Here is a 24,484-nt window from a genome sequence, read left to right as displayed (position 1 = left end):
ACAAGGGGAATAGGGTCTGGGACCCATACAAGAAAAGGACATACCAAGTAGAAAGCTGTGGGAGAGATAGATCTGAAGGCAGGACTTGGCAGGCATGTAAACCAAGCCTGCATGTGGCATCAAGAGGCCGTAAAGAGACCTGTGAGGATAATACCAAGGAACACCAAGCGTGGCAGGCGGGTAAACCAAGTATATTTGGGACTAAGAGACCTGATGGAGAAGGTAACCAGTTCTGCCAACCAGAGTCAAAGACCCATCAGAATTTGAGAAGCATCCAAACTCCTTTTCTTCGTCACAGTGCCTGGTAGGAAGAAACCAGGTATGTCAACCAGGGTCAGTCACTCACCACAGCTTGGAGGAGCATCCCAGCCACTATTCCTCGTTACAGTACATGGTAGGAGGAAACTAGGTCTACCAATCATAGTTGGGGGCCCACTACAGTTTGGATATGCATCTAATCTCCTCTTCTTTGCCACATTGCCTGGTGCCTGGTGAGATAATATGATGATAGGTTATTTATAACGCGCTTAATACCCAGAGGTGTCTAAGCATGGACCCGGGGATCAAACCTTTGGTGCTCTGTGTCATCTTGCTTCCAAGGCGAGCATGTTGCCCCTGAGCTATCCTCCCAAGACCAGGAAAGGAACCAGGTCTGGCAATCGGGGTTGGAGACCTAGAGTCAGAGAAGAAGCCTGAAAAGGGCCAATTGGAGAACAGAGATGAATCGCCACCAATTGTTGAGCTGTGTTACAAGCCTGAAGAAGGCCGTGGCAGGGAGACATCCCCCAGCATTTGATGAACTGTATGAAAAGGCTTAGGAAGGCTGGGGAAGGAAGACATTCCCCCAACACTTGAGGAACTGAAATTCCAGGGGAAGAGAGTCCCTCCTTTGGGTTAGAAAGATTTTTTATTTAGTTTAACTTGGAGTGGGAGGGAAAGAGCTAGGATTCAGACATTGGGACATTTGCTTTTGACATCCTGACTGTGACACTAGGTATTTTGTGTGAGGCAGAGAATCCCCTTTTAGAGTTAGGGCAACATGAGATTTTCTTTAAATTTGTTCTCTTTAACAAAAGTGTATGCCATCCACCGTGACCCCTCCGCGTCAGAGTCTTACTTCTGCACCTTTACACCGAGAAAGGTTGCTCTGAAGAAAGCAAGCTGAACCCCAACAATGGCCTTAATTAGGGCTTAACGGGCACACTGCATTCTACCCACAGCAATGGATTTCACACTCTGACTGCCCTAACAGCAAGCATTGTGATGTCACAAAACAACTGCAATACATTATTACAAGTTTGCAAATGTTCATGTTATGATTATTACAAATAGTCCAAATAAACTATTTTACAGATTGAAACAAAGTCCATTTGACTAACAATCCAACCTTAATTCACACAACTAAACAAGCCTCATTTTAATCGTAGTACTAATGGAAGCCACCTCATACTTCAAATGGGTAAGTAGTTCTGTCCTCGGCATCGGGTCACATGATGTTAATGGTCATACTGCAACCGGAGGCCTGACTGCCCCTCTCAGCTCCTTTTCCTGTACAATTGTAAACATTCTGTGAGGCTTCCGGTTTTGTGGGGGGAAGCATCATATTTAGAAACAGGAGCCGAATGTCACACCCATTTTAATTCTTGCATCCTTATTCTGAGGCTGCCCCACAGAGTACAAGGGGTGCATGGTTGAAAACACTTAAATGTTTGAGTGAGTGTTGGAGAGGAGACTCAAGCCCAGTGAGTATTATGTATCCACTTAGAGATTCAAGCATACAACTCTTTAACCACAGACATATTTGTCAAATAAAAAGTTCTTTGCTTATTCTCATGTTCCCAAAATGCTCTTTGAATGCATGGGAAGGAGCCTGGAATCTCCATTGGTACGATTTGCCCTCTTCCCTTTGGTCAAAAGAATCTTTCGAAAGAGTAAAATAGGCATGTACCAGATTGTCCATTTTGAAATCCTAATCTTCATCACAAAATAATGTATATGGTGGTTTTGATAATGTGTGTTTCTTAGCAAAACAAGTGTAACATTATTATTTAGACTAGTGTATATACTGGAAGTGATCTTTAAACATGAACATTGTTTGTTTGTGCATTTATATAGCGCTGCGAACCCTCGGGTATCTGAGCGCTGCTTATAGTTATAAAGCTTCTTTTTGCAGAGGACACGCACCATTTTGTATTTCAAAATGTCCTTTTTGGAAAGGATAGTGCTCAGATTTAAACCAAGAATGTGCTCCTTCTGTGAATGCTTAGGCAATGTTTGATCTTTGGCATAATGGATACTGATTGGTTTATAGTGCTGAGGCATCTGCATATGTTATTGTATATGAAAGCACTAATAATGAACCAATAATGGGAAATTACTTGTCAGCACCCCCAGCACAACCAGCAGAGATTTTTCCGCAACCCCCTCTCCTCTGATTCTCCCAGCCCCCCACATGGGCAATGCACCCTAAGTGGGATGATAACATTCCTGCAGGAAACATTCAATGAATGTATGTCTCCAAATTCCAGTTCAGAACCCCACCTCGGGGGAGGTCTGTCGCTGCTGCTCACATTCTATTGTTAACATAAAACACACAGCACCTCCCCCTTCAAGATATTTGTGTTTTGCCTCGAGTGGAGCTGCTGTCAGCAATGACTGGGGTGACTATGGCACAGGAGAGAGTGGGAGCATGAGTGCGTGTGAGTGCGTGTGAGATCAACCTATTAAAAGTTCAAATGAGGCTTCTCGTGCTCTTATTTGCCAAATGTTTGTCATCACTAGACATTCAGTTGGCATCTCAGTGGTAGGTTGCAGCCCCCGGATCTAAGACCTATACAGACATTTAGACTTGTGAGTGGTTTTCATGTCTGCACCATTACATTTTCAAAGAAATGACATGACTGGCTGTTGGTGTTATGGAATGGTTTCTAGTCATAGAAACACAATTTGCAATGGGGGAAGTGGGGGCGGGGGGGGGGCATTTCATTAGGGTGCATGGTACCCATACTGCACCATACTAAAGATATCTACTTAAACCAGGGATCTGCAACCAGATGTTTCGTTCTATGACTCCCATCAGCTCTAACAAGCATAGTTAATGATCAAGGAGAGTTGTTGGACAAAAAATGCGGCAAGCCGCATGTTGCACAACCCTAAAACCTCTTGGGTATATAAAAAGATCTTCAACCCCCTGGAATCTATACGTGGAGATGATTTGCATCATAAAGTTATCTATAAAAAAAAAATAACTCATGAAATATAATTATAGCAGCTTAAATTTAAAGATATAACGTGTCGAAAGTAGTTGTAAACGAATCCAGATGACCCTGGATTCCTTACAGCTTAAAATCAACCCAGAATGCACGTTGCCGGAGCTGATTTCTGTTTGATATGATATGATAGGTCATTTATAATGTGCTTAATACCCAGAGGCTTCTAAGCGCAGACCTGGGGATCGAACCTGTGTTCCTCCGCATGTTGCCCCTGAGCTATCCTCCCGATAGCTCCCGAGTTTGAATGACTGTTGAATTAGACTTGTTTCGTGTATGTACAATTACACATGAGGCCCACTTGCCCATGCTTTCTGTTTGTCTTCATGTCTGGAACAGGCAACACCTGGATCCTGCTTGTCGTCGGCCTTCTGGTTTCCATGCTACTGCTTGCTGTGGTTTCCATCTGGCTCGGTTACAAATACGTAAAGCGACCACAACCACTGCCAAAGTCTCTGGTAAGCAGGATTTGCTAAATGTTCATGGGTACATTAAGACGCCGCTGGAGGGGATTGGGGGAGGGAGTGAAATGTCGCAGTGACGTCTTATAACGAAATCCATGGCCACCACACGATACCTGACCCAATTTGACCTTAAAGAACGTGTCATCACATTACCTTTTCTTTGGTCAAAGAGCACTGCATGAGTGTTGGCAGCTTTTTGCTTTCCCTCTAGCTATATTTATTTTGTATAGTATTGTTTTGCCAATGTTTTTTTTTTTCCTTTGGTGGAATTATTTACACCAAAATTTCATCAAGAAAGCTCATCGACCTCTACAGGGGGGGGTGTAAGGGGATACAATGGCTAGGGAGAGGGTTGGAGTAGGTTATATCATATAGGGAAGGGGAGGCTTGGGGAAATAGAAATAAAAAAATCCATTCGTTTTTTTCGATGTCATTTTGGCCGAAAATTACAGCGGGGGAGAAAGAAAATCAGCAAACGAACATAGAACCTTTTTATTTGTGCGCTTCTTAACAGAACTCGTACATCTCAAATGACTAGCCATCTTATTGAGAGGTCCATTGCTACTTCACACAGTTGGATTGTGGAGGTTTTTGGATCTAGTCATTATCCCGAAAGAAATTACAATAAATATTCCACACTAAAAAATGTACACAAAGGGGGCGTGTTGCACACAAAGCAGAGGCCACAGGTCGCATAAAAAAGTTTCCTTCGTTTGCCTGCACAATAGGGTTTAATATGATGTAATTGAACACCTATATTTACCATTATTTCATATTTTTTCAGTAATTTACAAAAGGAAGATATTTATTTCTGAATTTTGATTCATTCCAAAATTGATTCCAATCATATCAGGAGTAAAAAAATGAAACCTACAACATTACAATGTATGTTTTACACAATCTATATGTGTTCTCATTTGGGGTCTGCTAATCTGCAAGTTGCATCTCTGTAAATTAATGTTTGCTTTTTGCTTACATGTGGTCGTTGAGCACACACCATTGTGGCAAAATGATTGATATAGAGTGTGTAGGCAGAAAGTTTGCATGTGTCCCTTGGCAGCTTAGTTTTGCGAGTAGGTGGCTGTTTAGAGCCACCATTGGTTTTGACTCTTGGACTGAGTCAAGGAAATCGCAAACTGAAAAGGACCAGATGGGTCGGTGGGGTGGTTATCCAAGTGACGGATCACTGCATGTCGTCCTCATGGCAGTGCTGTTTCGGTCATGCAGGTTTTCTCCCTGCGACCACAATGGATGCGTACACGGCAGAGGGAGTTGTCTTTAGCAAAACCAAAACTGTTGGCTTTGCCTCGCTTATTGAGAACTGAAATAGAACAGTGCCAAGAAGTGAATATTTGCCAGTGGGGAATTGCTCAGAAATTGCCCTTTATACAATTTTTAAAAAAAGACTACAACAAAAAAATAAACTCCCCAGTCTACAAAGCAAAAAATGTCAAAGGATGGGAATCACATTTGCTTGGTTTAGAAAATGTAGATTTGAACGTTTAGAAAAAATGTTGGCATATGCAAAAGAAAGCATCTCTTCATTTCTGATGGATTATTCTTTTTCTTTCTAAATCTAGGATTTAAGAGCGCTTTCACACTTCCAGTCGATGAATACAACGAAGGACCAGAGTATCATTTCCTATATACATGGATTTTCCAAACCAGGAAAACTTGTATCACCACTGTCCACCTCAAACGTCAAGCTGAGTCTGTTTGAAGGTCTTATGCAGTCACCTCTGATGGCCTGTCAAGGAAACGGATACAAATCCCAGTGTACAAACTCAATCCAAACCAGTATCCAGTCCTCGGATCAGACCAATACGTCGCCTGTCTCCTATCTTTCCCAAGACACCCGAGAAAGTCTACTGGGCAGCACTAGCAAGAATTCCTCCATAACCTACGGAGTATGTGTGGAAGACATTGGAGCAGTCTGGAAAAATGCCCAACGAACAAATCATGGGATTCAAAGCTTTGGTCCATGGGACAAAAACATCCAATACAGACCTCAAACAGACAGCGCTACAGAGTACTCTCCCCAAAACAAGACTGACTTAACAGAGAATCTGCTTCGAATTGTATACACTCCACAAAATGGAGGTGAGGATTCAGGATTCCGATTTGGGAATGAGCAGCTAATTCAACAACTACTTCTGCAAGACCAGAAGAACTTTTGTGAACCTCAAACATCGTCGATTCTCCCCTTGCAAACTGAGGAACATGTTCGGCTATCATGGCCTGGCTTGGGGACATATAGACTACAAGCCACCACACCTTTATCACTCTTATCATCAGTAAAGGTGATTGACACCTTGCAACCAGACCGCGAAGCAGATGGCGGCCATTTTCTTTTACAGTCTACATCTAGGTGTGACTTACCTGCTGGTGACCCTGTTATGGCTCATGCCTCACTGTCCGAGTTGGAGACGATGCCCTTTCAGTATCGGTCTAACGATATGAGACCCTGAGATGCAGAGTGAGCCCGTTTGCAAAGAAGGGCATCGTGAAGCATTGAACATGCATTCTGGAACTTATAGTGAATCGTACAATGGCAAAGTGTAAGGAAATTGATGCAAGAGTTATCTTGCATGTTGATGCTTATGCACTCGTCTGGTTGATAAGAATTGCGAATTTCAGAATCATATGAAAGCAATCGCCTCTTCTGCCAAAACTAGCCTACGAGTTTTTTCAAAAGGTTACACTGGCTGAGGAATGTGAGATATATATGTGATGCACTAAGATTGCTGTCCCACACGCTACCCTAATCCACCAATTTCATTGGCATTGAAAAAGAATCAAGGTAGGCTATAGTTGGGTTGCAAAGGACCATTGTGGCCGTCGAGTCACAAGAAATTGGGTGTACGCTGTTACTGTTTTAACCTACACCTATAACGGGGCATAACTTCTGACTGAAACTGTGTTGACAAAATAATTGGGTGTAACTTACTACTGTGGGGAAAAACAGTTACTCCTGATTCACAAGTGTAGGTAATTTCTGTCCAATGTTTGTGCTCTGACACGGTGCAGCAATACAAGGGTATGCCATGGCAGATTTGTTACGCCCCATGTTCACTTTCTCACCGCTCACACAATCGCTCACTCATAAACTCACTCCATCATCTACCACACCGAAATGCATCCCCTCAGAATTCCCCCTTTTTCTGGTACGCATAAGGTTATGGAACTATGTGCCAAATGCACTCCTGATCCACAGGGACATTTGAGAGTGGGGGGTCGCTTGTAAATCAGAAATAGTACTTTCGTGAACAGTCTTGATTACTACTGGAAAATGTGCTTGTATAAAGTCATGGGAGGTGGGGATGTTTGCCGATATTTCTTAGCTTTTCTGAGTCACCTAATGTGTATATACCCTCTTTGTTCACTTTGCAATCCCTGGTGGCTATAAGGATTCCAATTCTAAGTGCTTTTACCTGTACTTGAGTGCACCAACCCTAGTAATGCTCCCCGTTGACCCATTCATGATGAGCTGCACCTGAAAAAACAACAAAGATCATTAAAATGGATTTTTTATGGGATACTTATTTGGAAAAATGCAATCGATTTTCTCTTTCAAGTGTTGACGAAAGGCAGCCTTCTAGGTGTCAAATGTTAGTTCCCGAGAAGGTTATTGATAAATAATTAGGCTTAGGAAGCAGTCGATTCCTCTCCTTGTACTGTGGGATGCAACGTAGTTCCCTATGGACAGACCAGCCCCCAAGAGGAGTTGTAGCAAGTGGCCCCATGTTACACCATGTCAGCAAGCCCAACCCCTCTAGGAGGAACAGAAAACAAGAGTGCCCTCACACAAGAGCCCATGGTGCAGAGGACCCTGTAGGCCAGTCCAGCACTGGACTGGATAATGTTAAGTAGTGATTCGTACTGCTGCCGGTCAGAAGCAGAAATGGGTAAATAGTGACCTTTTATGACATGGTAAGTTGGGGGTGCATTGGAGCTGGCACATCCTAAAAACTCAAAAAGGGGCTAACACTCCTCTGCGCTCACCGCCATGTATGCTGTGTACACAATGTGATTTGGTTTATTAATCAAAGATCCTATTTTAATTTGACATGGATAGGCAGCACCCTATTGCCCGGGAGAGGCGTTGTGGCTTATCCAAGCATGTCAGAAGACCGGTGTTGTGTTGGGAACTAACCCACTGGAATTGTACGATGATCCATAACTTCATTTGACTGAGATTTGCGATTTTAAAGGTTGGCGAAGAGCCATTAGGTTTCAAGATTTTGGATAATGTGTTCAGAATTAGACCAAGGAATGCTAAGAAAACTTAAACTCAACTTTGTAAGGAATGAATTAGAATTGTTGGGAAACAATATAAGGTGTAGAGAAGTGAGAATAGGACACCACTTGGAAGACTTTGATTTTGAGCAGCACATACGCCCTGATGAAGATTTGCGGTTATAAGGTCGAAACACATGTTGGTGGTGGCTGAATATTAAAAACAGTACTTGTGTTTCAATGACATCTGTTCATTAGCCATTAGTAACCGGCACGCGCTGCGCATCAGGAATACAACATGTGGATTGGCTATTTTCCGAGCCATACCACATGGCATTCTCGTGTACGCCGTGCGTGCCGGGTACTGTGTTCCCGGCGAGGGGCGTGCTGCCCCTTAGCCAGTGAGGAGGCTCAAAACAGGGCAATTCCCGCTCCGAGCCTTCCCATGGCTGGAGGCTGCCTTCGTCCACCGCCGGGGACTCGGGTAAGATTTTTATTTTTTTTTCCTCCACCCTCCCTTACCAGCAAACTATCCCAACCCCACTTACCTTCTTTTTTCTTCTTTTCTTGGATTGAACGCGCTGGAAACACTTCTGTTCCCAGTGCGTCTGCTTCCGATGGCCACCCTGGAAAGGGAAAACGAACTACATTTTCCCTTTCCCGGCAGCCATTTTTTTCCAACTTTTTTTTTTCTTCTGTTTCGAAACGTGGCAGCGTTTCAAAACAAAATGCCATTAGTATCCCGGTCTAACGGGCCGGGGTACTAATGGCTATAAGACCCGAGGCAGCGGGCCAATACTGCCCCAGGTAATGCCCCCGGGCTTCGGTGAGGCCCTCGCTGCGCTCGGGCATGTAACTACGACCCTGGGGGCATTACCTGGGGAACTATTGGCTCGCCGCCTCGGGTCTTATTGCCACATTATTGGTTGTTTTACTATGCCACATTAGGAGACGATTGTTATACATTTAGTGTGTGGCAGATTGGGATGATACAATTGTTTGATGCATACTAAAAAAGGTCTTCAACTATTTTGAAGGGGCGTGCCTGCATGTTCCCTTCTAACCATTAAAAAAGTGAATAATATTTTGGGGCACAATTCAGAATTGAATGCTGGTACAAAAAAAAATATTCTCTGGATGAAAATAGTCCATATTTACTGCAGGCAGTTTTCCATCACAATACCACCCGATGGGTATATACCTTCCATCCCTGTCTGAACAGTAAATCCGATAGTATTTAGAAAATATCGCCAGAGTCTGTGTTATCACCCCACTTTCCCAAAGAATATTATGTGAATGCTTTTTAGAAGGAGCAAGTGAGATCCTCAGCAGTTTAAGGGCTGATTTGGATTTCTTAATCAGTTGCACAATGTGACTTGCTCCAACATAGGTTCCTTGCAACACCTCCTCCTTCCGCTCTTTTAATATGGACTTCATATTTTCCAATAGGTATTTCAATATCTATCCGTGCAGGCTGCACTAGTTTGGGCGAGTCCACACCTGTCCGGACTAAACAACTGAACAAAATCACTGACCCACCTTGCTCCAATAAACACAACTACACAAAATCATTTTCAAAAAATAAAATATTTACATCAATGAATTCTCAATTGCAAACAAAAAAGAGAATTGATGAGGCTCTCTGTTGAATCTTAAGGAGACGAAATCTTGAGAACATGTTTATGAACAACAATTTCGGTGTTGGTGCTAACAAATGTTTTCTCCAGTAGCCGAAACGTGTTTCGCTTAGCATCCACTTTCAATCTCGTGGCGACTAGTGAGCTTCTTCATGGCTATATAGACATATTCTTTTCCTGATTCATCAGTGGTTTAATCATGCTGTTTGCCCAATTTTATGCGTTAGTACACGATTTTATATCCTTATTTATTTTCTAGTATGCTATTCTTTCCTCTGTAAGTCTGTGTATCCAATTAGATCAATACTTGGAAATATCGGCATGGCAAGCAAGGAGCTATCCCTAGGCTAGTCTCACCTACCTGCAGAAGAGGATTGCTACTTGTTAGATTTAATCTACTACTACTAAGGAAACGTACAACATGGAAATATGCGGATACCATGTGCAGGTGTCACATGGGCTATGAGGAATATCTGACGGATTTCTGCTAATTTGCGTCTGTTTTCTAGAACTGCGTAGAGTGAGGTTGAAACAATGTGGTTTGGAAGGTGAATGCAACCGGAGTAGATCAGGAATCCATCTCTGTAATGCAACAGGACAATATACAAAGTACTCAATGGGGCTATGAAGGCTCTACTCTATTGCCAAATTGTTTACTGAAAGGTTTACAAACTCTGCACTGAAATCAAGTCTGATAATCCCGACTACTGCTGTTGCCTATTTCTGTTCCTAATCACTCTTCCTTTTATCAGCAGTGGGGCCGATTTACTAAGAAGTTGCTTTGTGTAAATCAGATGTACTCCTAAATTAAGCTCGGTGATGGCTGGCTATTCGATTCAGAAAGAAGTTACTATGAGTAATACTGATTTTCTCATTGCTGTCTGTTCCAGAAACCTAATTGTATTCTTTCTTCACCTCCTCCGATCCCTCTCTAGCCTCCACCCATTCTTCCTCTGACTTTACCAACTATTTAACTTCAAAGATCTCTACTTTGTGTTTTTCCTTTCCCGTCTCTTCCCCGCATGCTGATTGTCCCCCTCGCCCCCTCCTTCTTGGCTCTTTCTTTTGCCTTCTATCTCATTGTTACAATGTTTCATTCTTGACACACACTCACATTACGGCTTCTCCCCTTGACCCCATTCTTTCTTCCCTGGCTCCTCGAGTAGAGCTTTCCCTTTTCTTTCCATCCTTGTGACTAAACATCTGTTTTATCCTCTATTCTCCTGTAGTGTCTACTGCTCTGCACTTATAATCCGACTCAATGAATCTCACATTATCCTTCCTTTTTCTGCCTTTAATTCTGTTTTTCTCTTTTCTCTTCCCTTTGATCTGTTATCGCTCCTACTCTCGATCTCCCTTCTACCTTTTGATTCTCATCTTCTATTTCATTGTCTCTGCATAATTGAAGTGTATCCATGATCTCGCCCTTGGCTTACCCGTTCGCTGATCTCTTTCTAGCCCTCGCTCTTTGTACTCAAACTGTACACCTTGTTTCTGCTCCTAGGCATTCTTACGCTCAAACTTGTTTCTGTTTCCTTCTCTGCTTGCTCGTAAATACTGGACCTCACTACTTATTCGCTCATCTACTACTTTGGACGTTTTCCGCTCCCGCCTTAAAATTCAACATCTATCCCATCGTTCTGATCCTTGAACTCTTTATTAGGCCTTCTTATCCTCCTCCTTCGTTGTTCCATATTTTTTGTACACTTTGATACAAAATTGTACAGTGCTTTGGGAAGGTTGAGTGCAAAACCCAAAGTTTGTTGACTGAGTATTTTTTGGTGGGGAGTGGAAGGGGATGTTGTGTTTTCTATATGATGTTTATGCCAATGTGTTTAGGAATGATGACATGTCATCAGGATGTTGACCTGTTACACGCTGGCAGTTTAGTAATCTGTTGGTCTTTAAATATGGGTTAAGTATGCTGTCGAAATTGGAACTGTGAATATGGGGTGCCTAAGGAATAAACTTGTTTATTTTGTACTCCTTGTTCCTGCATAATTTACCTCATAGTACCGGCAACTTAATGCATTGAGAGCAAGGTGCTGGTTGGCAGTGGGATAAGAGTTGGTTTTCAATGTCCAGCCAACCTGCCCATTGTCAAACATCAGTGACAGTCACGTTCCTGCCTTTGTATACAGGTAGGAGAGTAGCCTTGGACTGGAGGCCTCCCCAAGCCCGTGGGTGATAGGTCAGAGGGAGGAATGGGGAGGTTCTCCGGGGCACTCTGTCCATCCACGAGGCAGCAGACAGCGGCATTAAATCCTGCCAGACCGGTCCAACCGCGTCTGCAAGAATCTACGAAGGTTCCGGACCTACATAGGGCTGGACGTTTGCTCATGACACTTGCAGAGCAGCATGTCCTCACTGACCACTGGCGTAGTGACTACAAAAAGAAATTATTTCTTCATGAAGTCCGAGAGCTCCCACCACCCCATGAAGCCATGTCATGGAGCGGGGAGCCCTATGACTTCAAAATGAAACTGTTGCTTTTTGATGTCACTCTGCCTTCATAAAGACATTATTTCTGTTACCGTTCGACTCTTTAATGGAAATAATTTATTTATGAACTCAATGAGTTCAACAAGAAAACATTTATTTTTGAAGTAATAGGGCTCCCCTCCACCCCATGGAGGTCTCCAGATCCTCTGCAGATGACGGGAACAAGCGTTTCTGCTGCAGGGAGCTGGAGCTTCGTTCCCTAGACCAACGGATTAAAGATAAGAAAATGTATTTTCTTCAAATGTGTGTGCATGTATTTGTATGTATATGTATATGTATATGTGTGTGTGTATATATATATATATATATATATATATATATATATATATATATATATATTGTAGTGTGTGTGTGGCTAAACCTTCAAATGTTGCGAGAGGAGCCAACTTCACGGTCGGTGGGGGAGGGGCAGGAAAACGTATTTGTGTGGGGGCATCTAACGCATTCTAATGAGACTATTCTAGTGCAGCTTAAATGTTACAAACATTTAACTCTCTCCTTTAAGTCTGAAAGCACCGACTTATGTACTGCTGTGAGAATGAGCTGTCTCCTGTCCCCTCTCTACCCTTCAGATCACTCCCCTGGCATGCAAGTACTAAACCTACATCACGATTTAAATTGGCTAAAAAATGATGCATTTAAACGCAGGTACTAACAGTTAAGTGCTTTACATTAGTAATTGCTGGGCCTTTGTTAATAGTGAAACACAGGCGCCCTTTAACACCTGTGTCCTGTTCTGTTCGGCAACGGCTCTGTTGGTCAGCCAGGTCGATTCAACATAGCCGAAAATGTCAGGGGTGCAGGGGCAAAGGGCTGAAACCCAGTCAGATTAATGGTGTTGTGCTGCTGCTTGTGTTTAATGCCATGATCACTTATTGCTAATCTTCATTACTCATAGTCTTATTCTTCCTCGTCCCAGTACTTTGCCTCACACACAAGTACTGGGATGAGGTAGCGGGACATGGAGGTAATGACTGGCTTAGTTACCTGTAGTATTCATTACTCATAGTCCCACTCTTCTTCCTCCCAGTACTTACCTACGTGGTAAGGTGCCTCATACGTAAGCACTAGGATAAGGAAGAGGGACATAGAGGTAATTCTGGGACGAGGTGCTGGTTTTGGGGGTTGGTGCAGGGGATGAGAGGGAGAGCGGATGTGTCGGGGGGGATTGAGGAGGGGCGGGGATTGTGCAATAAATCGTAATGATCACCCATGTCCAGGCTAAGCTGGCCTGATATGTGGTATTACTGGCTAGAGAGGCATTTTGGTGCAGCAAGTCTAGTCATTTCTTAGTTTGGCATGTTTTTTTTTTTTAACTGGGCATCTCTGATAAACTACCTTGCTAAGTGTAATTACCTGCCTAGACTGGCATTTTGGCCTGCCAGTCTAGCCGATTCTTACTGTGGCATTGTACATTTAACTGGGCTTCTGTGATAAAACAACCATGGTAAGTGTTATTGCTTCAACTGGCATTTTGGTCCAACCAGTCTAGGTATGTCTAAATGTGGCCTGGCATGCTTTACTGTAATATTTTATTACATGTCGACTAGTCTTTATTTTGCAGCCAGTTAGACATGTTTGTTTACAATGTGGCATGGGATTTTAAATACCAAAGCATTACATTAATTATAGCATTACTGTTCCTGTGCACTGTTGGTGACTTGTATGTATTGGATTTTTGGATTGGTGTTAGCCAACAAAACAATTGCAAACGCTCAGAATTTTTGGCCAATTATTATCAGAGTGTGTTGTATAATGCATTAAAACACATATAAATATCTTTCAGTGCAGTATACGGCATACCCCTTCAGCAGCACGTTTGCGCGTATTGCGCAAGCATGGTCATCTAGAGTGTGGCGCAACCCATGATTTGTTGCTGAGCTGGCGGGAAATGGCCCTCAGCATGGATCGCAGGGCCTCCCTTGCCCCAAGTGCTGTGCTACACCACTGTCAACGACGTGCTCATATGTCTCTGAACTTGCACAGGCCAGGAAGCCACCCGCATAAACTGTGACCCATCCGCAAAGTCTAGACGCCCACGAGCACGCGGCTGGTATAAGGAACCTTTGGAAAATTCAAAGCCAGCCTAGGGGGCACTCGTGACATTTTGGGGACTCAGTTCCCTATGCCCAGCACTCAAACAGCCTGCTTATGCCTTCTCCCTGACCAACATGGTAGACTGGGAGAATCCAATGGCTACCCTTGTAGACACAACTTTAGGCAGGCCCCTCTAGCCTCATTCTGATTTGTGAGGAGGAAAGAAACCTGACCTGATCAAGTCACAGCTGCGAACCCATAATCCTATTCTCACCCATGGGAGGGGATTCCTTGCTTATCCCAGACCCAAATTTTGGGTTGTTGGAGTAAGCTGTTTGTGGCTGTGCAAGAAGTTCCAAATTCATGGAAAGGATGGCATGGAAGAGTTTGCTGAAGGGAAAGGAGAACTAGCCAGAAGGTTGTGGTGTGCGGGTGTCAGCGGAGGTTTCATCTGGAGGAGGAAGACCCAGAGGACTGGAGGAGTAGGTGGTAACATGAGTTAGTGGTGAGAAGGTTGCAGAGGAGGTTACATCTGGAGGAAGATGAAGTAGTGTGCCTGAGGGGGTGGCAGCAGGAGGTTTGTGGCAAGACTAGAAGGTGTTGGATGTTACATTTGAAGGAGGATGAAGAAAGACAGAGGAGGGGGAAATAAGAGGTGGTTTTGAAAAGCTTAAAGAGATGTAGACCACAGGTGGGCAAGAATGAGAGAATCCAGAGCAGTGTGTAGAGGGGAGTAGTGGACAGAGGAAGTCGCAAAAAGAGGTCAGTGTTATGGAGGTGGAGGCCAGAGAGACAGTGAGAAGAGGAAGGAATGTGGCATGAGACCCAGGTTGAAAGGTCACAGTGGTGAGGATGCTAAATGCCAGTTGGAGTTAAAATATACCTGGAGCAGAGGGAGGGGCCTGGGAACCTAGAGAAAGGTTATACCCCTGCTGACTCAATCTACTTTGCTCTCCAGAAGTTCCAATTCTACCTGCACCTGATGGACGTGACCCAGAATATCCTTGGAGGAGCATAGAAACTGGCATGTCTTGGTTATAGAGGGCTCCTCTCTAATAGACACACAGAAATGCCACATCTAGGAAGCTTTCCCCGGAAAATTGAGTGCACAGAGACTTGAGGGCGAAGAGCTGGACTTTCCACCCTGGCCAGGAGAACCCTGAATTGCCCAGAAGTGGGTTTGTCATTTATCTGGTCCTACAAGATCCAAGTTTCCTCGTTGCCCAGTCATATGTATATCTCACCCGACCTCTGACACTTTCCACACACCCAAGTATGGCGAGACTATAAGGCAAATGCTTGGAAGTTCTTTCATTTATTTTGAAGCCCCTCCTTAGCAGGGCAGAAAGCGGGTTCAGAGGTTCTCCCATAATAAACATGTAAAATGTTTTCTATACATTTCACTCTGTTGTGCCGGGGAAAGAGACACCCTGCTAATGGCATGTAGTAGGCATTGGTCTTTCCCCTTAGCATCATCTTTGTATGTACCTGGGCATAATGCGCATAATGCCTTAGAATGGCAATGATGGGATGTCCGCCTATTGATGCATGGCTATAATGAGGGCTTTTACGGTGAGGTAACAGCAAAGGGCAATCCTGTCTAGTTCCCTACCAATCTTAAACTTTTCAAACGGGGCCAAATGAGTCTGCACCATTTTGAAAGTCAACCTTCAGGCCAACATCAAACTTTGTAAAATTGAAAAGTGACGATTTCCAGCAGATACAGGTTAATGACCTTTCAGACTGTACGCGAACAACCACACACAAGTCAAAGATAGGGTAATACACTAACCTTCTCTTTATCCTGCCATATCCATGATTACCTTTGACAAAACTTGCTATGATCTCATTAATTATGGAGCAAATTATTCTGTCCAATCAGATTAAGAATTTTTCATCAAGACCTTTCATATCCGCATTTAGAAGATCAGGTGTTACAAGAGACTGTATAGAGCGTTTTGAGCCTCGACGTAAAGAACATGTGGTGTGAAACAGAACTATTTTAATTTTAAGCTTGCAGTGGTTTGTTAGGTTTGACCCTTTTTGTTGAATATTAAGGTGTCACTGGTCCTTTTTCGCGAGAGTGTTGACTCTCTAGCACTGAATGTTTTGTTGTCCTTCAGTGTCTTTTTTAAGATCTATTGGGAGTTCAGACTCCCAGTTCCAGCATGCATTGTTTCTTCAATGTCTTTCTCTGAAGATGCTTGAAGTTCTAACTCCTATATAAAGCATCTGTGGCGTCTCTTCAATGTCCTTTTCAAGGTGCTTCAGGAGTTCAGACTCTAGACTCCAGAATGCTTTCCAATGCTTCAAGATCTTTCTCCTTCACAGTTCCCTCCAGATGTACAGACACTAAATTCCAGCAGGTCTTGTCTCAGTGTAGATGTCACAATGCTTTCTAGCAACTTGTGCTTAAAGTTTCAGCATTCAACGTGCCTCAACAGTGGGCCTCCTTCATATTCCTTGGCTACTCATTCTCTATCTTCCAACAGATCTTGTTGGTGGTGCAGACACATTTTCCACCTCCGGATCCCAGGTCTCCAGTTGGTTCTCTCTCTCTCTAGTCTCTGCCGTCAATCCATGGAGTCCCCCTTCTTCCCCGTTTCTGGCCATTACCTGCTCCAAGTCTCTCACGACACACCCCTGGTGGGGTGCACAATGCATCGATTCACTTGTGCCTGTTGGTTCACATATCACCCTCTTTTTTTCTGATCTCCTGCTCCCAACATCCCTGTAGTCTGATTTGGTACAGCATGGGTTCTCTCCTAATCCTCATGTCTGACATCCGCCAATCGGCCTCTCTATGGATTCTCCATGGTTACTCTGCATCTGCCGGTGGAACAGCGAATCTCAGTCTCCCCCTCTTCCCACCGACATTACAACTGGTAAATACATAGGGCCTCATTAAGGAACTGACGGTCCAGAGGTTGTCATTCCTCCAAATAGAGTCAGATTTGCCACTGGTGGTAACTGTGGGATTTCCACTTGATTGAGCTCTGCCAAGCCCCCATTCTGAAGTCCTATACGACTACATTGCGGAATGGAAGAATGGCTTCCGTTCGGCAATTCCTCTATTTAGGGAATACCGCCATGCATATGCTGGAGATATCGCTGTCCTTGTTCCCTTACTGCACTGCACACACTCCTGCCTCTTGTTTTCTTTTTTAATCTTGTGTTTTTGCCAGCCACGGTGACGAGGTCTGGATCGCTGGTCCGTAGACCGGGAAGACCCTCGGTTTATGATCTTTGGTTGGCATTTCTGAATCGCACCTCAGCACAGTTTTGCGGTTCCCAAAATAAGAGGATGAACACAAACGACGGAGATGGAGGGCGATTACACCACCCCCAAGTGCAAGTAAATATGTGCCTTCATGAGTCCATATCTTACGCGCAACCATGGCAGAGTTGCCGAGGGATGGTGCCCGCCGCAAGACATTTCCCTGTTTCAGGTAAGGAATGCAAATCGAAAAATGTGTTAGAACCTTTAGAAAGCCTTTTGATTTGCGTATGGTGGGGTCTTAAAGTAAATTAAATTGAGCCTCCTCCAAAGAACACAACCATCAATTAGGTTTCTCTAAACTCCCTCGCAGGGAATTAAGTGACCCATCCTTCAATAGAGGGGAGGGGGGGATTTGCATTACCTAACATAATTGGGATATCCCATCGTGCAATGGCTATCATTACAACTCTCCCTTCTGTAGCAGTAAAAATGGCACGTGCCGAATACTGTAGCTTTTTATGAAACCGCATGGTAGCACCTCTTGATTTTGAGTGGAAGCAGCTTGATATTAATAGTTAAATTCCTCATTCACAATATATTCCTTTTTTTTTGTTGAGTTTCCTATGGCAGGGTTGTCCAACTCTGGGCCTTGAGGGCCAGAATCCTGACAGGTTTTCAGGATATTCTCCAGTAATATTTAGGAGGAAAAATTTGCATACACTTAGAATCATTGTATGCAAATTTATTCCATGAATATTAATGAGGGGTATCCTGAAAACCTGACATGGATCCAGCCTTTGAAGTCTGGTGTTGGACAACCCTGTCCTATGGATAGACCGCATCAGCTGCCTTCCTTACCAGATGCAATATAACTTTCTTGTTGCTGTCTAAAGTTTTGAGGCCTGATGTTCCAGGAGCCCATCATGAGGAGGTGGCCCCTTCATAGAAAAGACAGTGTCTAGGCCCTTGTAGGAGTGGGATGATATTGTAGAGCCATCAACACACATTAAAACAAATGCCCCTTTGTAAAATATAGATTGGATGTATACGTAACAATAAAAAGAGTGAATCGCATATGCACACAGCAGACACCCACTGGACACCGCCCAAAATCTCTAGCCTGATCCTATGACCAGTGGTAGAAGTGTACCAAAAGAAGTAGTGGAACTGTGACCCCAGCGGAGGACATGGTAGGCAGGAGGAGAGCAACCTGCAACACATGGGTTTCAGCCATGCTGGTTGACAGCCAATTGAGTTTGAACAGCTTTCAGTTTAGCTGTAACTGCTATTGGGGGTGGGGACGTTGAGAAGTGTGCTTTAACTTCACAAAGAACAGTTCAGGAATGGAGAAATGGTGGTGGATCTCCGCTCCCGACCATTCACACTCACTTCGATCGCTGCCTACAACCGACATGAGGAAACAAAACTAGGAATGTGAACGTTCCCCGGAGCACAAGACCCAATAGATAATGTGCAGGTTGTTGGGGCAAGTGGCTACTGACCTGTGCAAGTCAAGTGGCACAGTAAAAGCAAAGAAACATGAATTTCAATTTCTTTTAATGTGAATGAACATTGATATTTCTTGTCATAATAATGTGCAAAAAAATGCCTTGAAAAAGACCTTGTGTCGAAACACGTGTTGGCTGTAATCCGAAGATATTTGGATCAGAATAAATTTGCTGTTGTGGAATCTGATAATTGTACAGATGCATCTCTAACACATATCAACAATTTGTTGTTAATATTTGAGGGCAAGTGTGACTCACCAGTATAACCAGCCACCTATATACAACACATGAGGCCAAGGGTTGAACCTCTTCATACTGGTGACGCAGCACGCCACACCATGTATTACCAGGGCCTAAGCGCACCAATAAGCGGTCACACCCTGACCTTTGTTGCATTGTCGACCCAAATACCCTTATACAAAAATGGGCCCATCCACAGGAAAAGCCCAACCAGTGGGAGATCCAGGAATGACGACCAGTACAGTAGTTCAAAAGCAATAACTTAATTGTTTTTTTTATAACACATTTTATTGATTTTTAAGACAAACGAACAAGTACAAGCACACTACAAATGAAAAGGTCATTGTCTGTTTCCCCCAGTACATGCAAATAGTTGAGAGTGAATCTACATGTTACAAAAATCATACTCCATACCCCTATTATGAGCACACAAGAGTCGCCAAGATAAGTCCCAACATTTCCCTTCAATCAACTATTCCGAGTTGTATTTCAGTGGACGTCTTCCCAACTTTGACATACTTTTTGCGCCTTTGCCAGGCATCCTCTGGCCGTGTATACCCCGCACTCCATTGCAACACAAATGTCCACATCTGTCACCCATTGATCATAACTCGGTGTCACTTCCGACCCCCATTGTTTTGCAATGTTCCTTTTAATTATTGCGATGGTGGTGAACAGAAACAGCTTTTCATATCTTGACAGCTCAATTTCATCCTCCATCCTCAGCAGGAGTAGTTTTGGGTCTCTAGGAATCGTTTTGCCCATGACTGTCGATAATTCATTGCAACATGCCTCCCAGAATTGTTGAATGTGGGTGCAATCCCACAGGATGTGGAAGAAGGTACCCTCCTCAGTTCTACACCGCAGACAGGCTGGATCATTTATCCTTCCCCATTAATAGAGGGCTACCCTGGAGTAGTATACCCTGTGCAATATATTTAGTTGAATCAGTCTAAGTCTTGACGATATAGCCACTTCCCTGGGAAACATCAGTGTAGAGACCCATTCCTCTGGTAGCACGGTACCCACGCCAGTTTCCCATTTGGCCTGTAGCCCTGACAGTTCTGTTGCGCCGAAGGAGGTTATGGCACTGTACAACGTCAATGTTATTTTGTGGGTGATTCGTTCTGGGAATAGGTTTTGTTCTATTGGGGTGTATTCCGGCAGGGAGTTCATATCGGGGAGGCTGACCTGTAGTGCGTGATGCAGCTGGGTGTAATGGTATCGTTCTGTCTGCGGGACATTGAGGCGGAGAGTCAGTTCCGCGAATGGAATTATATTGCCTTCTTTCACAACGTCGCCTATCGTCAGTGTCCCATGCCGTGACCAATTCGGCCATTTGGGAAGTGTGTACACTTCTGGGAGGTTCTTGTTGTTCCATAGTCGCTGTGCTTGGGTCAGCTTGTTTTCCCATCCCACGAATTTGTGTGTCTGCCCAGATCAGGGTTGTGTGTGATTGCATGGTGGGAGTGGTCATTCGGGTTTTCCTCTTGTAGAGGTATTTCATGATGGGTTTCTCGGGAGTGTCTGTCTCTGGTGGTCTGTTATGTGGCGCATAAGTATCTCTATGTAGTTTATCATTCACGACTGGCATTTGGCTAGCCCAGTAGTACGTCTGCAGTTGGGGAAGCCCGATTCCACCCTCCCATATGGACCTCTGGAGAGTAGCGAGCGCCATGCGTGGGTGGCCGTCATTCCATAGCAGCTTCTGGAGTGTTTGATCTATTTTCCTGAACTCATTTGGTGGGATATGTAACGGGGCATTTTGTAATATATATAGGAAACGGGGGAGGGCCATCATTTTGAAGAGTGCCACTCTGCCTAATAGTGTTAATGGAAGGGTTGACCAGTGTCGGACATCTTCCGCATATTTTGTCATTACTGGGGTTATGTTCTTAGGGATGTAGTAGTTTGTTGTTCGTGATTTGTATACCCAGGAATCTGAATTGTTCCCTCTCTACTTGTTAGGGGCTGGTATTGTTTCTTCTTCCTGTCCTAATGGGAACAGAATGGATTTGGCCCAATTAACGCGTAGGCCGCTGAACGAGCTGTATCTCTCCAACACATTAGTTATGGGGCAGGATCTTATTGGATCTTTTAAGTATATGAGCATGTCGTCTGCGTATAGGGATACTTTATGCTCAGTTTTCTGACCAGCAGAAGCCGTTCCATGTCCCTGTGTCTCTTTACACTATCGCAAGGGGTTCAATCGCTATCGCAAAGATCATAGCTGACAGTGGGCATCCCTGTCTTGTCCCTTTTCCTAATTCAAAGGGGTTAAATACATAGCCGTTCACTTTTGTTACTGCTACCGTTGATTTATACAGTAGATTACCCCAGCTCATAAATTGCGGCCCAAAACCCATTCTCTACATAATTTCCCAGATAGCTTCCCAGTTGACTGAATCAAATGCTTTTTCAAAGTCCACTGCCAGTAAAGCTAATGGGCCCTAAATAGTGGTCGCTTTCTCCAATGCTGTGTGTAACCTGTGTATATTCATACGCGTGGATCTTTGCGGCATGAATCCACATTGATCCGGGTGGATCAAGGAGGGTATGATCTGCTGTAGTCGGTTAGCTAGTGTTTTTGCCAGGATTTCTGTTTCAGTATTAATGAGAGAGATGGGTCTGTAAGAACTACATCTGTCTGGAGGTTTGTCTGCCTTGGGCAATACTACTATAGTGGCTTTCCTAAGATCCAGAGGTAGACATCCCTCTCTGCGTTAGGCTTCGTAGATCCTTATTAGGTGTGGCGTTATCGCGTTTGGGCCTATTTTCTTCCACACTTCTACTGGGAAGCCATTCGGTTCCGGAGTTTTCCCGGATTGGAGGTCGGCTATGGCTGTGGTTAGTTCATCTTCTGTGATATCGTTTTCTAGCAGAGATATCTGGTCGGGTTTAAGAGTAGGAAGGGTGATTCCTGTTAGGATTGAAGTGTCTATATGGGAGGTTGGTGTTTTATAGAGCTCAGCATAATAGGTTGCGAATCCTTCCGCTATGTCCTGATCTGCTATTATTGGTGCGTCGTCTTGTATCCTGATTGCCCTAACATGTCTGAGACCCTCATCCCTCCTCTCTAGCCATGCCAGCATTTTGCCCGCTTTGTCTCCGGTTTCATACACCCTGGCTCGCATTGCTGGGTGTGCCTGCTTGCCGCTATCTACGGCAATATTCTATAGCTGTTTGTGTGCCAGCTGTAATGCTGGTTGGTTTAGGGATAGTTGGGCTGCCTCTGCTCTTTGTACTTGTGCTTTGGCTTCCCTGAGTGATTCTGTTTTCTCCTGTGGGCAGTGATCCAGGAAATTAGTTCCCCTCTTAGTACCGGTTTATATGCCTCCCATAGCACTGTCAGGTTTTCCACTGAGGCTGTATTTAGTTCAAAATATAATTCCGTAGCTTTCTGGACATGCTCCACTAGTTCAGGGAAACCCAAATAATAATTGTTTAGCCACCAGGTGGGCAGAGGGGCGGGCCTGTTGGTGGTAAGTTCTAGCATGAGAGGGGAGTGATCTGAGATGCCTCTGGGAAGTAGCTGTAAACGCTTGCTAGGTGCAACTCGATCGCTGGGAGAAAGAACTAGTCTAGCCTCGATATGGAGGCATGCGCTCCAGAGTGGAATGAATATTCTCTTCCATCAGGGCGTAAGTGTCTCCACACATCCTTCAAGTCACTAGCATCAGTAAATGTAGCTAGTTTGGTACGTGTGGAGGGGTTCCTTGTGCGAATATGTGTGCGATCGAGTTCTAGATTCATGACCTCACTGAAGTCTCCCCCTATTATCAGGTTCAAATGGTCTACAGTGATTATGGGTGTTATGTCGTTAATTAAGGAGGTAAGCAGGGTTGGCAGCACGTAGATAGCCAACATGGATGTGGGTCGTTCTCACAGAGTCCCGGTAATATGTACGAATCTACCCCTTGTGTCTTGTGTGACGGACATTCGGTTAAATGGTAGCCATTTGTGTATTAGGATGAGTACTCCACGGGATCCCATAGAGAAACCAGAATGTAATGCCATGCGGTAGTTGGTTCTTTTGAATAAGTTGCAGTTCGTGCCTGCTAAGTGCGTTTCAGTCAGGAACGCTGCATCTGGTGTGTACCGGTTTAGTAGTAGTAGTACTAGGCGCCTCTCAATGCTACTGCCTAAACCGTTCACATTCCATGTCATAATCCTAATGGATTTGGTATTGGTTCTATTGGGGGGTCCTGTCATTCCAGCTGGGGGATGGGTATGTGTTGTATGTATCCTGCTACATGGTATTGCATCCCTACGGTGGGAGCCAGACTCTGACCCAAAGTGTGTGTTAATTGTGCCTTGCTCAGTGAACCCTTACATAACAGAACTAAGAAAGAAAACCCAACCTACCCCCCACTCTACACTCCACACAACATGAAGTATCTGATGCCCGAACAACATTTAGCAGCTGTCAAATTGGCAACCTGCTTACTCTAAAACATAAACTTTCAATCATAGATCAGCTCTGTACTATTTCAGCTTCACAGTTTGTGTGTATACACTGAAGCTAGGGAGCTTAGTACTCTTGCTTGCTACTGTGTGGTAACTTCCTCGTCGGGGGGCGGCTCTAGTTTGGCCGCAAGCCATCTTGCGCCTTGTGATGCATGCTTTCATTTGGAGCAGGGGCTCCGTTATGTTTCAGTTTACAGCGATTGTGTTATTTTCGATTGTTGCTGTTCGTTATTATTCGTTTCCTTGTGGCGGTATTACGTCTTGTTGTTGTTGGGGTCTGATGGTCTCTCTGGGTGCGGTCTGTTGCGGTCGCACCCTGTTTTCTTTCTGGTGCTCCAATCGCCTTCTATGTGACTTTCGGCCCAGTTCCATGCTTCTTTCGGTTCTGTGAAATGTACTGTTGCACCATTGTGGAAAATTTGAGTTGGGCGGGAAGATTAGGCCATATTTTGTTCACATGGTCTGCAGCCGTTTTTTGAGTGGATCAAAGGATTGGCGCGCTTTTTGCACCTCTCTGGTGAAGTAAGGGAAGAAAGCGATTTTAGATCCATTGTAGGTGATGGACCCCTTCGATCTTGACATCTGTAGTACGGCATCTCTGTCCCTATAGTTTAGGAATCTTGCGATGACTGTGCACGGTGGCGCTCCTGGTGTGAACTTGCCTGTTGGAATACGGTGTACCCGCTCCATGGAGAAGAATTTTGAAAAGGATTTTGCATCATATGTGTCCATGAGCCACTCCTCAAGGAATAGTTCCATGGTTGCTCCTTCTGCCTTCTCGGGGAGGCCGAGTATGCGGATGTTGTTGCGCCTGGATCTTCCTTCACTCTCATCCACTCTTGCTTCCCGGATTTTAATGCGGTCTAGCATGCCGGACATGTTTCGGTTGACTCTTCATAGGTTG

The 24,484-nt window shown here is 44.3% G+C and overlaps 1 protein-coding gene across 1 annotated transcript in view; it reads left to right on the top strand.

Annotated features, from left to right (window-relative positions):
* IL22RA1 (interleukin 22 receptor subunit alpha 1) overlaps positions 1–7,273 on the top strand; it is a 144,181-nt gene extending 136,908 nt beyond the window's left edge. Inside the window, exons 6-7 of the mRNA XM_069622683.1 lie at positions 3,609–3,727; positions 5,314–7,273. Coding sequence (XP_069478784.1) covers positions 3,609–3,727; positions 5,314–6,201 — 1,007 coding nt within the window. The 3' untranslated portion in view covers positions 6,202–7,273. The remainder of the gene's footprint in view (positions 1–3,608; positions 3,728–5,313) is intronic.
* The last annotated feature ends 17,211 nt before the right edge of the window (positions 7,274–24,484 follow it).

The sequence above is a fragment of the Ambystoma mexicanum genome, chromosome 11, assembly GCF_040938575.1.
Source record: "Ambystoma mexicanum isolate Mex_15411 chromosome 11, UKY_AmexF1_1, whole genome shotgun sequence".
Classification (NCBI taxonomy): domain Eukaryota; kingdom Metazoa; phylum Chordata; class Amphibia; order Caudata; family Ambystomatidae; genus Ambystoma; species Ambystoma mexicanum.
The sequence above is the reverse complement of the archived record's forward strand: the minus strand, read 5'-3'. Positions and strand labels throughout refer to the sequence as shown.